Source organism: Larimichthys crocea, chromosome VI, assembly GCF_000972845.2.
Source record: "Larimichthys crocea isolate SSNF chromosome VI, L_crocea_2.0, whole genome shotgun sequence".
Classification (NCBI taxonomy): domain Eukaryota; kingdom Metazoa; phylum Chordata; class Actinopteri; family Sciaenidae; genus Larimichthys; species Larimichthys crocea.
The window spans coordinates 24,830,096-24,842,464 of NC_040016.1; the positions used below are offsets into that span (position 1 = coordinate 24,830,096).

The 12,369-nt window shown below is 44.1% G+C and overlaps 2 protein-coding genes across 3 annotated transcripts; both read right to left on the minus strand.

The window, feature by feature from the left end:
• Positions 1 to 3,790: 3,790 nt before the first annotated feature.
• c1qa (complement component 1, q subcomponent, A chain) lies at positions 3,791 to 7,140 on the minus strand. 2 transcript variants are annotated; one of them, XM_010754713.3, is made up of 7 exons: positions 7,017 to 7,140; positions 5,892 to 6,059; positions 5,645 to 5,821; positions 4,993 to 5,069; positions 4,781 to 4,897; positions 4,552 to 4,632; positions 3,791 to 4,189 (listed from the first exon to the last, which is right to left on the minus strand). In XM_010754713.3, the coding sequence occupies exons 2-7, from the start codon at positions 6,046 to 6,048 to the stop codon at positions 4,037 to 4,039; spliced, it is 762 nt and encodes a 253-aa protein (XP_010753015.3). In that variant the 5' UTR covers positions 6,049 to 6,059; positions 7,017 to 7,140; the 3' UTR covers positions 3,791 to 4,036. The 2 variants fall into 2 exon arrangements, with proteins under 2 accessions (XP_010753015.3, XP_010753017.3); XM_010754715.3 differs by having other exon boundaries at positions 6,941 to 7,048.
• A 1,839-nt stretch (positions 7,141 to 8,979) lies between these two features.
• On the minus strand, positions 8,980 to 11,520 carry LOC104938339 (zinc-binding protein A33). Its single transcript, XM_019257637.2, has 2 exons — positions 11,269 to 11,520; positions 8,980 to 11,184 (listed from the first exon to the last, which is right to left on the minus strand). Exon 2 carries the CDS (start codon positions 11,165 to 11,167, stop codon positions 9,773 to 9,775), a length of 1,395 nt encoding a protein of 464 aa, XP_019113182.2. The 5' UTR covers positions 11,168 to 11,184; positions 11,269 to 11,520; the 3' UTR covers positions 8,980 to 9,772.
• Positions 11,521 to 12,369: the final 849 nt, after the last annotated feature.

A 12,369-nucleotide genomic window follows, 5' to 3' on the forward strand; every position in this document is an offset into this window, starting at 1 on the left:
CCAAACTCGACTGCACAAAGTTGAAAGTCTTCATGTTTCCTGAAGAAATTATTGGGAACAAACCTTAAAAAGCCTCACAACCAGAAGTACACTTGGGCAGGGATGTCCGCATATATTTGGCCGTGTAGTACATTTACAGTACTTCTGTAGATTTACTTCTATTCTGTATTTTAGTGTATAACACCTGGATGTAGTCTCTGTAAATCACTCACACAGAGGTTGCCACTTGGTGCCATCGAGCTTTGAGTTGATTAAAATCACACACATAACATTCGCTGCATGGCCTTCTGGACCCACCCCCATCTTCGGTCTAAAGGTCCAGACTGGATCCTCTTGGAGCTCAATTCATGCCCTCAAGGCACTTTTGGGCTCACCCCTCGATGACCCTTCCCCAAAACCTTTAGATAATCCGGTGGTGCATCACACCCTCAAGATATGGGCCCAGTTTCGGAAGTTCTTTGGCCTGAGACGCCTTTCCCTCCTGAGTCCAGTTGCCTCTAACCACCTCTTCATTCCCTCGTGCTCTGACCTAACCGACGGATACTTTGCCTCCTTTAGCCAATTGTCTGTGAAATACAACTTGCCAAATACCCACTTTTTTTCGATATTTACAGGTTAGACAGTACATTCGCTCCCACCTACCTAGTTTTCCTTCAAAACCAGATATAAACCCGATAGATACCTTTCTTTCTTTTGACCCGTTATCTAAAAGCTCAATGTCTAAGTTATATAGAACATCTCAATACTGTCGTGCCCGTCCCTGGATAAGATCAGATTGGCCTGGGAACAGGATCTGGGACCCTTTCCAGATGACCAGTGGGACTCTATATTACGAGCAATACACAAAACCTCACTCAGTTCAAAATTGTCCACCGTGCTCATATGTCTAAGACTAAACTGTCAGTTTTTACCCTAGCTTAAGTCCAGTCTGTGACAAATGCAAAACCAACGGTGGTACCCTCTTCCACATGTACTGGCAGTGCCCCAAAATACAGATATTCTGGAACAATGTTTTTAATACTTTGTCTAAAATATTGGGCAGGGGTCTTCCCCCTAGCCCCAATCTAGCTCTATTTGGCATTGTGGCAATGCTCTCAGTCCTTCAAGGGGTGGGGGGGTATGTTTGGACTGTTTTTGTTAACCCTGCACTTTATGTTTGTTAAAATAAGAATTTATTGTTTTACTCAGTGATCAACATGCGTATGTATCACACACATACTGTCCTGCTGCTGGAAAAACTCACTAGAGACCCAATTGTAGATTAATCCACCGGTGAAAATAGACCCCAACAAATGCACCTTTTCCTCCTGTTTCTATAACATTTGCTAAAAACTACAATGACCAGCTGGTTTAGGAACTTATCGAGGCTTTTTAAAAAATAAACCATGTATTTGTGAAGTAGGAACCAGTGGGCTTGGGGTGCCACAGACAGGAAGTATTGAGAGACATGCATTTATTTGGATTTACCGACAATAAAATAAAAAGCTACCACTTCCAGTACTTCCCTCTGCGGTTGGCAGAAGTTTTCATGTTGCTCGTTGCATGTGTTGTTGTTAGGACAAGAGATAAAGTTCCTCCCTGACCGGCCGAGACCTTTTGACTCCGAGCACCACAGCTCAACTTTTGACTCTTGACTCTTATTTCTGAGAAGCAGGTTTCAGCAATTTTTCATCAAATTCCTAAAGTTTCAAAACAGACATCGGTCATCTGAGGATGGCAAAATTGTAAAAAGAAGAAGTGTTAAAAAAAATAAAAATAAAAAGTTTCACTTCAACAACCTGCAGAGAGGTCACACGAAGCTTTTCTACGTGACGAGCGAAACGTTCAATTATTTTACAAATTAAAGAAATGTTAATGCGAGGAAAATCCACCTTAATACCTGTAACAGGTGTTTATCAGTGCCACCTTAAAGTGATTCATTTGATAGCTGAGATGTAGAGATGCTTAAAGTGATCTGTGCATGGATGATTTTAGGAAATCCTCTTTGTTCTTCGTCTTCGTCAGATCTCAGTCTTGATATTCTGACCCGACTCTGGACAGTAAATACATGTCGGTTTTGGATGTTTTGGATCGTTTTGTGGCGTTTTGATTCTGTTCTGGTTCAGAGGTGTTGTACTTTGGGTAACACTAAAATAAAGAGGCCTCTCCTGGTGGGTTTTTGTACTTTTGCAGTTGTCCACTGTGACAGAGCTGCTGCCCCGTGGCTTCTCTTCAGCACAAAGACATGAAGATGTTGGCTGAACCCAGCCGTTCGCAGGCTTCGCCTCACTCTCTCTGCCGTCTGGTTGTGTCTTCTAGTCTCTCCTGTCTTCAGTTGTTAAAGGGGAGAGTGATTAGTTGGACAGGTGTTTTGCTCACCTGAGCTTCTCCACACCTCTCTCCTGCAGCTGATGCACCACCCCCCCTCCACATCCACCATGCTCAGTAAAATCCTGACCCCCTCTGATAATCCTCAAACCTCTTCCACGCTTGAGATCAACATTACGGTTTTTCAGAGGCCGCAGCGGGCTCAGTTTCAAAACTTCAGAAGACGTTAAGTCATCCACTGGTAGACCAAACAACGTCACGTTATCTTGGAGGGCAGGAGGCTCAGTAACTCTGATGTTGGACTAAACTTTGGTGATTTGGCTATTTACAAAGAGCTCCTTCGACCTCTGACCACAGATTGAAAAATGGCTTTTACAGGTTTCTATGCATGCAGTATAAATGTGTGATCATGGTGTTATCAAGTGCAACAGAATATTTCTGCATGTGGGAGCATAAACAGAATTACAATCACACATCCGAGCAACCGTTACTATGTAAGCAAGGTCCGTGAAGCTTTAAACTCCTGGTGATGGTGAACGCTGTGCCGATGGTGAATGTAAATCAGACAGAGCCTGTTCTTTCCATTCCCAAAGCCAAAAACACCTGGACGGTGCGTACAGTGGATTAAACAGTGTGGACGATAACCAAGCATGGTGTCTTAGAGCTGCCGGCGATGGAGACAGGTAGCCAGGGGGAGTTGGTGGTTCACGTGTCAGGAGGGGAGGCTGGTTGCCTCCTGTAGTTAGATCAGGGCCTTTGTAGAGAGCGTCGTGAGGACATCACTCCCTCCTGACCGCCAGCCAGTCCCTGTCCTCGCCGCCCAGCGAAGCCTTTACCGGCGGTACAAGCTCAGACCCCGGGTGAGCTAAGTACAATCCATCATTTAGCTTTGTTTGTACTTGTTATTTAGTGTGTGTGTATAGGTCGGCCTATTTTTATATTTTATATGAAATGGTAGGGTTGCCGGGGCAGGAGTGACGGGCCTGCGGGTGCCAAATGCTGCAGGTTAGCCGTGTGTGGGTGGTGTATGGACTGTGTGGAAAAAAAACCTGCTCAACTTTGATAGTTAAGCCTTGATAGTTTAAAAACGGTAAAAGCTGTCGATGAGTGACGTGAATCCCTGAAGAGAAGGCAAGAGTACCTACATGTTAAAGTTTAAATGAAGTCTCTCTGTGAAAGTATGTCAGAGCAGTTCACTGTTGAAAATGTTTTTTGGGGGCACGCAGAAGAACGATAGTTGACTCGTGTCGTGGGCACTCGTCACTCATGATACGATTTCATAGGAGCCTTTTAATTTTACTGAGACCATTTTTAACTGTATTAAAGACCTCCTGGATATGATGTAAGTGTGCAAACACAGACCAGAGACAGAGCCATGTCTTCAGATATGATGTTTTTCTATGTCATATGCTGCTCGCTGGAGTTTTGGGTGCTATAAAAAAGTCTCTGGGATGTGCGTGTAATGAAATACTTAAATCAAACATACTCAGTAACAAAGTTTTATTCAGCTTTAGATGCATTAACAGACATGATTCAGTATAATGCCAACAAATCCAAAGTTACATTTGTGTTCACGTGCGAACCGAACAAGCACAAACGTTCCTCAGTTATTACTGCGCTGTGAGAAATGTGAACAATCAGCGATAAACACATTTTCAGAATTCATAAATGCACGTTCAGGTTTTCGGCGCTCGCTCTGTGCTGCGAGTGAAATCACGGTGAGAGAACTTTACGGTGGATTTGGGAAGAGCAGGAAGCCGCTGAAGATGATCTGTTTCTGGTTGGTGTCTCGTGTCTCTTCTGGTCTCTGCTGGTCCCTGAAAGACTCGAGCCAAACTCTCTGTCCGGCTGTCAGCTCTAACACTGCGCCTCCCGACAGCACCTGAAACACAGCACAGCCAATCACAGGAAGGTTAGGCTACCCGGACTGTGAGCTCAGAGTGTTTGGACCAGCAGGGAGAAGAAGAAGAGGAGGGTGTGAAGGAACGGTGGCAGAGGCAAAGAGACTGAAGAGGATGTTGACAGAGGACGCTAAGAAGACTGTCCACTGGACAAGACTCTTAGTGGTTGGTGAGAGCTTGGTGAAATAAAAGGCTGAAAGACAGACGCCGAGCTGGGCTGACTGCTGCTGGACTAGGCAGTGAGATCAGCTGCTGCTGGGGACCTGGATGATGATTGGCTGGTAGCAAAGTTGTCAACCTTAAAGAAGAAGTTTGGATTTGAGGAAACATCTCTGACACTGACCTGATCAAAGTTCCTGTTGTAATCACAGAATCCCAGCTTGGTGAATGGAGGGTCACTGGCTAAACGCAGACACACACTGACCTGAAAACACACAAACACACACGCAGACAACTTTAGATTTGATTTTTATGGCGAACTTGTGGCTGATTGGAAAGTATTAAAAGATGTTACAGTGTCCAAGACAAAAAGATCAATATGTATTCTCATATGAAGAAAAGTGGTGTGTTACCTTGGCCATGGAGTGGAAGGTGAAGTAATAAACACCAGCTATTCTGCAGGTGAAGACACCCGTGGCTGCGTTAAAGTCCTGAGGTGTGTTGACCACGGTATGCTGGTAGGTCACAACCTGATGGACGCACACATGCAGAACAGGTGAGTAATGAAGTAACATTAAAGAACAGAAGACACAGAGTGTGTGTGTGCTGTGAGGGACGACTGAACCTGCTCAAGGCTCGGATAACTGCTGTCAGTCCTCATCACTGAGAAGGCTGAACGAGCCTGCTGAGGGGAGCTGTCACCTAAAACACACACACACACACACACACACACACACACACACACACACACACACACACACACACGCACCAATAAACATCTGTAAACATTTGTAAATCATACTGATGCTACACTGGTAAGAAATACGATTTTGGTGAAAGAGTTGGCTCAGTATTGTAGCCGGGCTGCCCGCACTGTGAGCTTAGAGTGTTAGTGTTTGTACCACAGATGTTTTGGACCACTGGTAAGTGGGGAGTAGGGCCGGTGTCGTGCCAGAACCAGAGCTGGGCAAGTAGCCAACGTAATCAGGCTCAGTAGCCTCTATGGACACAATGGCAGAGGAGAATAGAACAAAGAGGATGTTGAAGCTAAGAAGAGAAACGGCAAGAGCAACCAGCTTCTTGCTGTTGGACTGTGGTGTTAGTCAAGTTTTCAGGGGAGCCGGTGTCGTGCCAGAACAGGAGCTGGGCAAACGGACAATATAACCGGGCTCTGAAGACATAATGACAGAGGCAACGGAAGAGGATGCACCAGACAAAAGTAAATCTGGGACTATTTAAATTCATCATGTTAGTATTCCGTAGGGTCGTACTGTTACCATGGCCAATGTTCCTGCCGTCTGGACCTGGGCGACCGGGTCTTCCTGCGCCACCGGCTGGTCCCAGATCTCCACGGAAACCTTTTGGACCCATCACTCCTTGCTCACCCCGGTTCCCCATCTCCCCCTTCAGCCTCAGCAGGATGTTTGGATCCACCGGACCGCTGGGCAGCTGAGCTGGAGACAAACAGACGAATGATTAAACCTGAACTTTCACAACACTGTCACACCGTCACCCATGTTTTACCTGGCTCTCCTTTCTCTCCCTTGGGTCCAGGCCATCCATTTCTGCCAGGGATTCCTGGCTGTCCCGGACGACCTCCCCCACAGTTCACATCACATCGGCCGGTCCTCAGAAGCAAGGCCACGCCCAGCAGGATCGCCAGCCCATAGAAACCTCCCATGGTCCAAAACACTGGATCGAACGACGGCGAAGGTGGTGAGAACACAAGACTCAGATCATGAACTTACACATCGTATAAAATGATTTGTTCTTCACCCTGAAGTCGTCTTTATTTTGTCCTGGGAATTCAACCTTGATACTATTAAAAAACTTCCATGATTCCAGTATCAGTCTCAATATATTTAACTAGCTTTAGGCCAACAGTATTTCTCTAGAAGAAAATTACATTTCTGACAGTGTTGAGAAAACTGAGGAAGCAATTTTTACAGGAGACTGAAACTAAACAGTTAAACGAATAGATACAATATTAATCAACATTTCTGTGTCATAGCCGGAGAATTATTTAGATTATTAAGAGTTTCTATGAGTAATGACATTTTTTTAAACGAGTAAACAACAAAACTTATTTCAAACATTACGTAACTTCACGATAAAAGCAACTAAATGTTCACTGAGGTGGTTCACGTTGTTATTCTTAATATACTTGTTATCACAGTTTTAAAAACTGATTATTTAAATTATTATTTTAATTCTTCAGTTGTTTGTCCATAAAGGGACAATGCGAGGTCATGTAGTTTGCAAAAATACGCACCCACAAAATTCACTCACTTAAAGCAAAAAATACAAAGTAAATCAAAAGATTAGTGACTGATGGTGTCCAGCACTGCACAGGTTCAAGTCTAATCTGAATTAATCTAATTAATTCAAACTAATTCTAAAACACTTACGTGTGGAGGATCATTGATAGTCGTTTTTTACTTAGATTCAGATTTTATATAGACTTTAACTTGAGGTGATTTCTATAAAGAGACAACATGCAGTTTGAATCTGCAGACAGAAACAGTGACATTTATCTCCCTTTGTCTTTAAGTTTAAAAAGTTTTGTTGTTTACCTGTTTACTGACTGTTGTTGACAGAACAGCATGAACAAACACCGACCGTCTCGATTTCAGACGTTATTTTACTCACCAGCCGAGTTTTATGTCTCACCAGCGAAGATCTGGAGCTGCAATGAATCGATGGGATTTCCTCTTTTGGTGAACGAATGGAGACTTCTTATTAGACTGAGAGGCTCACTGACACACACACACACACACAGACGGGCACACACACACACACACACACCCACACACACACACACACAACACACACGCGGCACACAACACACACACACACACACACACACACACACACACACGCACACACACACACACACACACACACACACACACACACACACACACACACACACAGGGAAATGAAACTCTTGATCTGACAGAAAGTGTCGTGTTAATTGAAGTGTCTTAAACAAGTTCAACACCCAGAAACCAAAAACCAGGCTACTCTGAACAACTGACCTGACACCCCGGCTGGCCAGTGTTTCCGTGGTAACAGCTGCCCACCATCGTTTCAATGGCAACAATCAGTGACACCTCCTGATCAGTGTTTCCATGGCAATAACTAGTGATACCTGCTGACCAGTAAACCAAATAACAATAAAAGAGCAAAACATGGATCATAATTCCAGGTTCATTTAACAGTGTTGGAGTAGAAGTAACCTGTGAAGACGTCATCTGGTTTGGTTCTGTTTGGTTTGGTTCTATTTGGTTTGATTCTATTTGGTTTGGTTTGGTTTAGTTCTATTTGGTTTGGTTTGGTTCGGTTCTATTTGGTTTGATTCTATTTGGTTTGGTTTGGTTCTATTTGGTGTGGTGTGGTGTGGTTTGGTGTGGTGTGGTTTGGTTTGGTTCTATTTGGTTTGATGTGGTTTGGTTTGGCGTGGTTTGGTTTGGTTCTATTTGGTTTGGTGTGGTGTGGTTTGGTGTGGTGTGGTGTGGTTTGGTTCTTTTTGGTTTGGTTCTATTTGGTTTGGTGTGGTTTGGTTTGGTGTGGTGTGGTTTGGTTTGGTTTGGTTTGGTTTGGTTTGGTGTGGTTTGGTTTGGTGTGGTTTGGTTCTATTTGGTTTGGTGTGGTTTGGTTTGGTTTGGTTTGGTGTGGTTTGGTTTGGTTCTATTTGGTGTGGTGTGGTGTGGTGTGGTTTGGTTTGGTGTGGTTTGGTTTTATTTTGTGTGGTTCGGTTGAGTTCTGTTTGGTTTGGTCTGGTTTACCCAATTAAACTATCCTAAGCATGACTTTTTATTCTCCTGCTGATTCTTTGCTGAATTTTTCCGGTAAAATGTCAAATAGACGAGACATCTCTGTGACACACATAAAGTCTGACTAGTCGTTAGATCTAAGCCAAAATCAAAGTCTATCTTTGGGACTTGATCTGGCTTAAAGGGAGAGAGTTTGTTTGACCCATGACAGATTACCTATAACACACCATACCTTACCTGTCAGGGAGCCGGAGAAGACAGAAAATGTGTCAGCTTTAAAAAACATGAACTTCATCTGACTGCGATGTGTTCAAATCCTTTATTTTAGTACAAGAAGCAGCACTGCAGCAACACATTATAATAAGTGCAAACTACAAACGAGCCTCAAACTAAACTCTACACTCACACTGAAGGCTGTTTGACCTGTTTGAAGAGTTTGGGGCGCCCTCATGTGGTCGTATGTTATACACACAGGAAATAATCTGCTTAAAACTTCCTGCAGTCGTTGCGTTCGTTAATCAAGTTAATTAAACAGTTTAGCTTTTGTTCTGTTATTATTATGCATTGGATATAATATAAAATATCTATATTATATGTTAGTTAGTTGGGGATCATCAGCGCACTTTAATAGATGAAATGTGGCAGATCACCAAAGTTACTGTCGTACAACCTCTGAGGACAAACTGGTTTACTGTGATAATGTTCACATGTCCACCTGTTACTACAGTACACAAGTCACATCAGAGGAAGAGTCATCAGAAAATGGAATATGACACTTTTAGGATTTATTCACCGTCCAACCAGAGCATAACAGATTAAAGTCAGTCAGTTATTAACAAGTCATCATAATAGACAACAAAAGAGAAAATTAAATATAAACAAGAAAATAAGATAATGTCAAAATAACTCATATAACAGTACAAGCTCCAAAACATCATTTGAAATAGATAAAGTGAGTTTCATACCAACATACAAGCCAGTTCGGCGACTGCAGGTCAGACCAAACCACCCGACATCAGTGCCGGGCATGAATCCCTGCAGCCGGTACCAAAACTGTCAAACAAATGTATAGAAAAAGTTCAGATGATGTACTCAGTAATTCAAGATCCAAGATTCAAGGTCTTGTCTCAGTCTCAGACCAAGAGGACTTGCGATCTTAATAAGACTAGTCAAGGTCTCAAGACGACTTTTTGAAGGTCTTGGTTTCGTCTCTGAATCGACAGCATTTTTACTTCTCTTGTCTCAGACCAAGAGGACTTGGTGTTTTATAGGTCATGACTGCATGGATATCACTGAATTGCCTCTGCATTGTCTGATACATCATTACTGTGTCTAAAAACTTTAAAATCAACCAAAGATGTCTCAGTAATAATCTGTGAATGGGGTTACAAACCAGGAGAAATGTTTAAAGAAAGAAACGCAGCTTCAGACTCTGTCAGGTCCAAGTTTTGGTTTGTTTTAGCACACCAGCTAAAAGAGAATGGAACATCTAGCAGCTAAACAGCCATGTGTTCTTTCTCAGGAGTAAAGTTCTTACAGCTTTAAGTCAGAAATCTCAGGATCATGCAGATATAAACACAGGTGGCGTCTAAAAATCTCTGTACACGTCCACGATCATCTCAAACTCAGCTATTCTCTCGTGACAGAGATTTTGCGTTGTAATACCTTCAGTGGGACGTCGTTCAAAGTGCCCATGCATGGAAACAGCCTGTCAGTGAAAGTGTGTGTGAAGGTGTGTATGAGTGTGTTCGTATCAGGATCAGAGAACGTCAGCTTTCCTCTGCTCCAGTCCAGGTGAACCCTGATCTTCTGGAGCTTCTTCTTCACTCGGAGAAGAGTTGGTGGATCCCCCAACACGCGTGTGCTGTATTTACCACTGTAGAACTCAATCTGCCAGAATCCTGATTTAACGCGTCTCTTCTTCTGGATGGTCTCAGCTGCCGCACCAATAAACCACGCTGTGTTGTCTCCGACTTCGACGTCCCAGCTGTGAGTCCCTGAGTTGAATCCCTCCCAGCCCCAGACTGAGCGATGGTAGTCGGTCCTCTCGGGGTTTTCTGGAAGCTTCTGTCTCTCTCCTCGTCTCACACTGGTCAGATCTGTAGACAGGATAAATTCTACGTTGGCGGTGTTTGGATCCAGAACCACAGGAGTGTAGGAGACCATGTCCTTCATCTTGCTCCAGATGTTGAAGGTCAGGTTGCCCAGGTGTTTGGCCTCGTCTATCAGAACTCCTGAGGGTAACTCTGGGTCATCCAGCAGGGGGCGCTGCTGGACTCTTTCCAATGCAGCTTTGTAGTTCAGCAGGAATGAGACGTCTTCAGCTCTCAGCTCGTCCTCTGTGGCTCTGATTGTGTCTGAAAGAGCTGCTATCTCTCTGCTCAGAGCCTCCATCTTCTCCTCCATCATCTGACTCTTCAGCTTCTCTTCCCTCCTCACAGCAGTGATCCTGGCCTCCTCTTCCTCTTCTAGAAACCGATGAAGCTTCTTGAACTGATCCTTAATCTGCCTCTCTGTGCGTCGGGCCTGGACCTTCATGTGTTCTGCTGTTTGATCACAAGTTTCTTTAACTTGTTCGAACAGCTTCAGTTTCTCTTTTAAGGGTTTCAGGGATGTCTGGAGCACCTTTTTGGGATCCTGGGCAAATTCATGGATGGGTCTGAATCTGTGGTTCTTGTGTATTATTGAATCTCTGCAGACGAGACACACCGGCTGTTCGTGGTCCAGACAGAAGAGTTTGAGTCTCTCAGAGTGCAGACTGCAGAGAGCCTCTGACCCCGCCGAAGCTCTCTGATCCCTCTCCAGTACGAAGGTCTCACACAGGTTCTTCAGCGCCAGGTTACAAGGTGGATCACTCCTTGATGATCTTCTCTTACAAATGGGACACTCCTGTATGGGCGTCTCTCTCCACCACGTCTGCAGGCAGTCTTTGCAGAAGCTGTGGCTGCACGACAGGACGACGGGATTTTTAAAGATATCCTGGCAGACAGGACAAGACAAGTCCTCCTGGGACTGGAAAGACATTTCCCGTGTGAGTGGAGCTGGGAAGAAAGTCAAACAGGGAGTCAGTGAATCGTGGCTCCTCTGGAAAGTTTCCTGAAAGTCCACCAGTTGTTTCTTTTTACCTTTAGGTCTACAGTCCGTGAACGCAGTGAGCAGCGTGTTGAAGCTGAAGCTTTTCTCACTCGGGGGAAGTTGCCGGTCCGGTCTGACTCGCACCGTGCAGTGTGTTGGTGTCACTTCCTGGTGGAGGAGCTCTGTTCTCTGTTTGTCTCAGGTGAGTTAGAGGTGGAGCTTTGTCAGGTGCTCCGGGCCAAACGTTGAACATTTATGGAACAGATAAAGCTCGAGTTTTACAGCTCTGTCAAGGACAGCAGTGAAACAGCAGCTCTTTGTGCATCCAGGAAGCAATAAAAAACTTTTCCTCCTCCTCCCAAGACTTATTTAATCAGTCAGCAGGTCGTCCTTAGAGACATCTGTATGTCTCAGGAGGCTCCTCTGTACTTAAACCAGCAGATAATATACATGTGTCAGCTAAGAAGTTAAAGAGTAACATGTTTAAGAATCACGTTTTTTATGATACATGAAACGTTTGAATCTTTTCTAGACTTTGTCCTCTGACCGAACGTTTACAGCAATATGCAAAACCCTGTTGACCCACTCTGACCTGTGATCAGGTGAACGGTGTCTCTGTCATTCGTACGTCTGTTCTCACACTATGTAACTTTGGGCTCCGGGTCGGGAGAAGTACGTAACGCTTTACGGCACTAAGTCACACAGCAGCAACTATTTCACTGATTCTGGTGAAACTGGATCATATTTTATGGAGGAAATGTTTTCTGGTTTTCCCTCTGATGTCCTCCGGCTGCTCCGCCTCAACTCTCTGTGATTTACAGAGTTTATGATGGACAGTGAAGTAAACTGCTGACAGCTGTAGCTGCTGTTAGCTCATGTTAGCTCAGTCTGTTAGCTGCTGTTAGTTCATGTTAGCTCAGTCTGTTAGCCGCTGTTAGTTCATGTTAGCTCAGTCTGTTAGCTGCTGTACAGGTCTGATCTACTTTCACTGCAACTGTTCTTAAATTCTGCTTTGTACCTAAAGGTTCTTTTCTTATTTGTTTTATTGTTGTAGTTTTATGTTTTTACTTTTTCTTTTAATTTCCAGTTTTTCATGAAACTGCTCTGTTGTCTATTTCTGTTTTTACTCTGTTCTGTGAAGCACTTTGGGC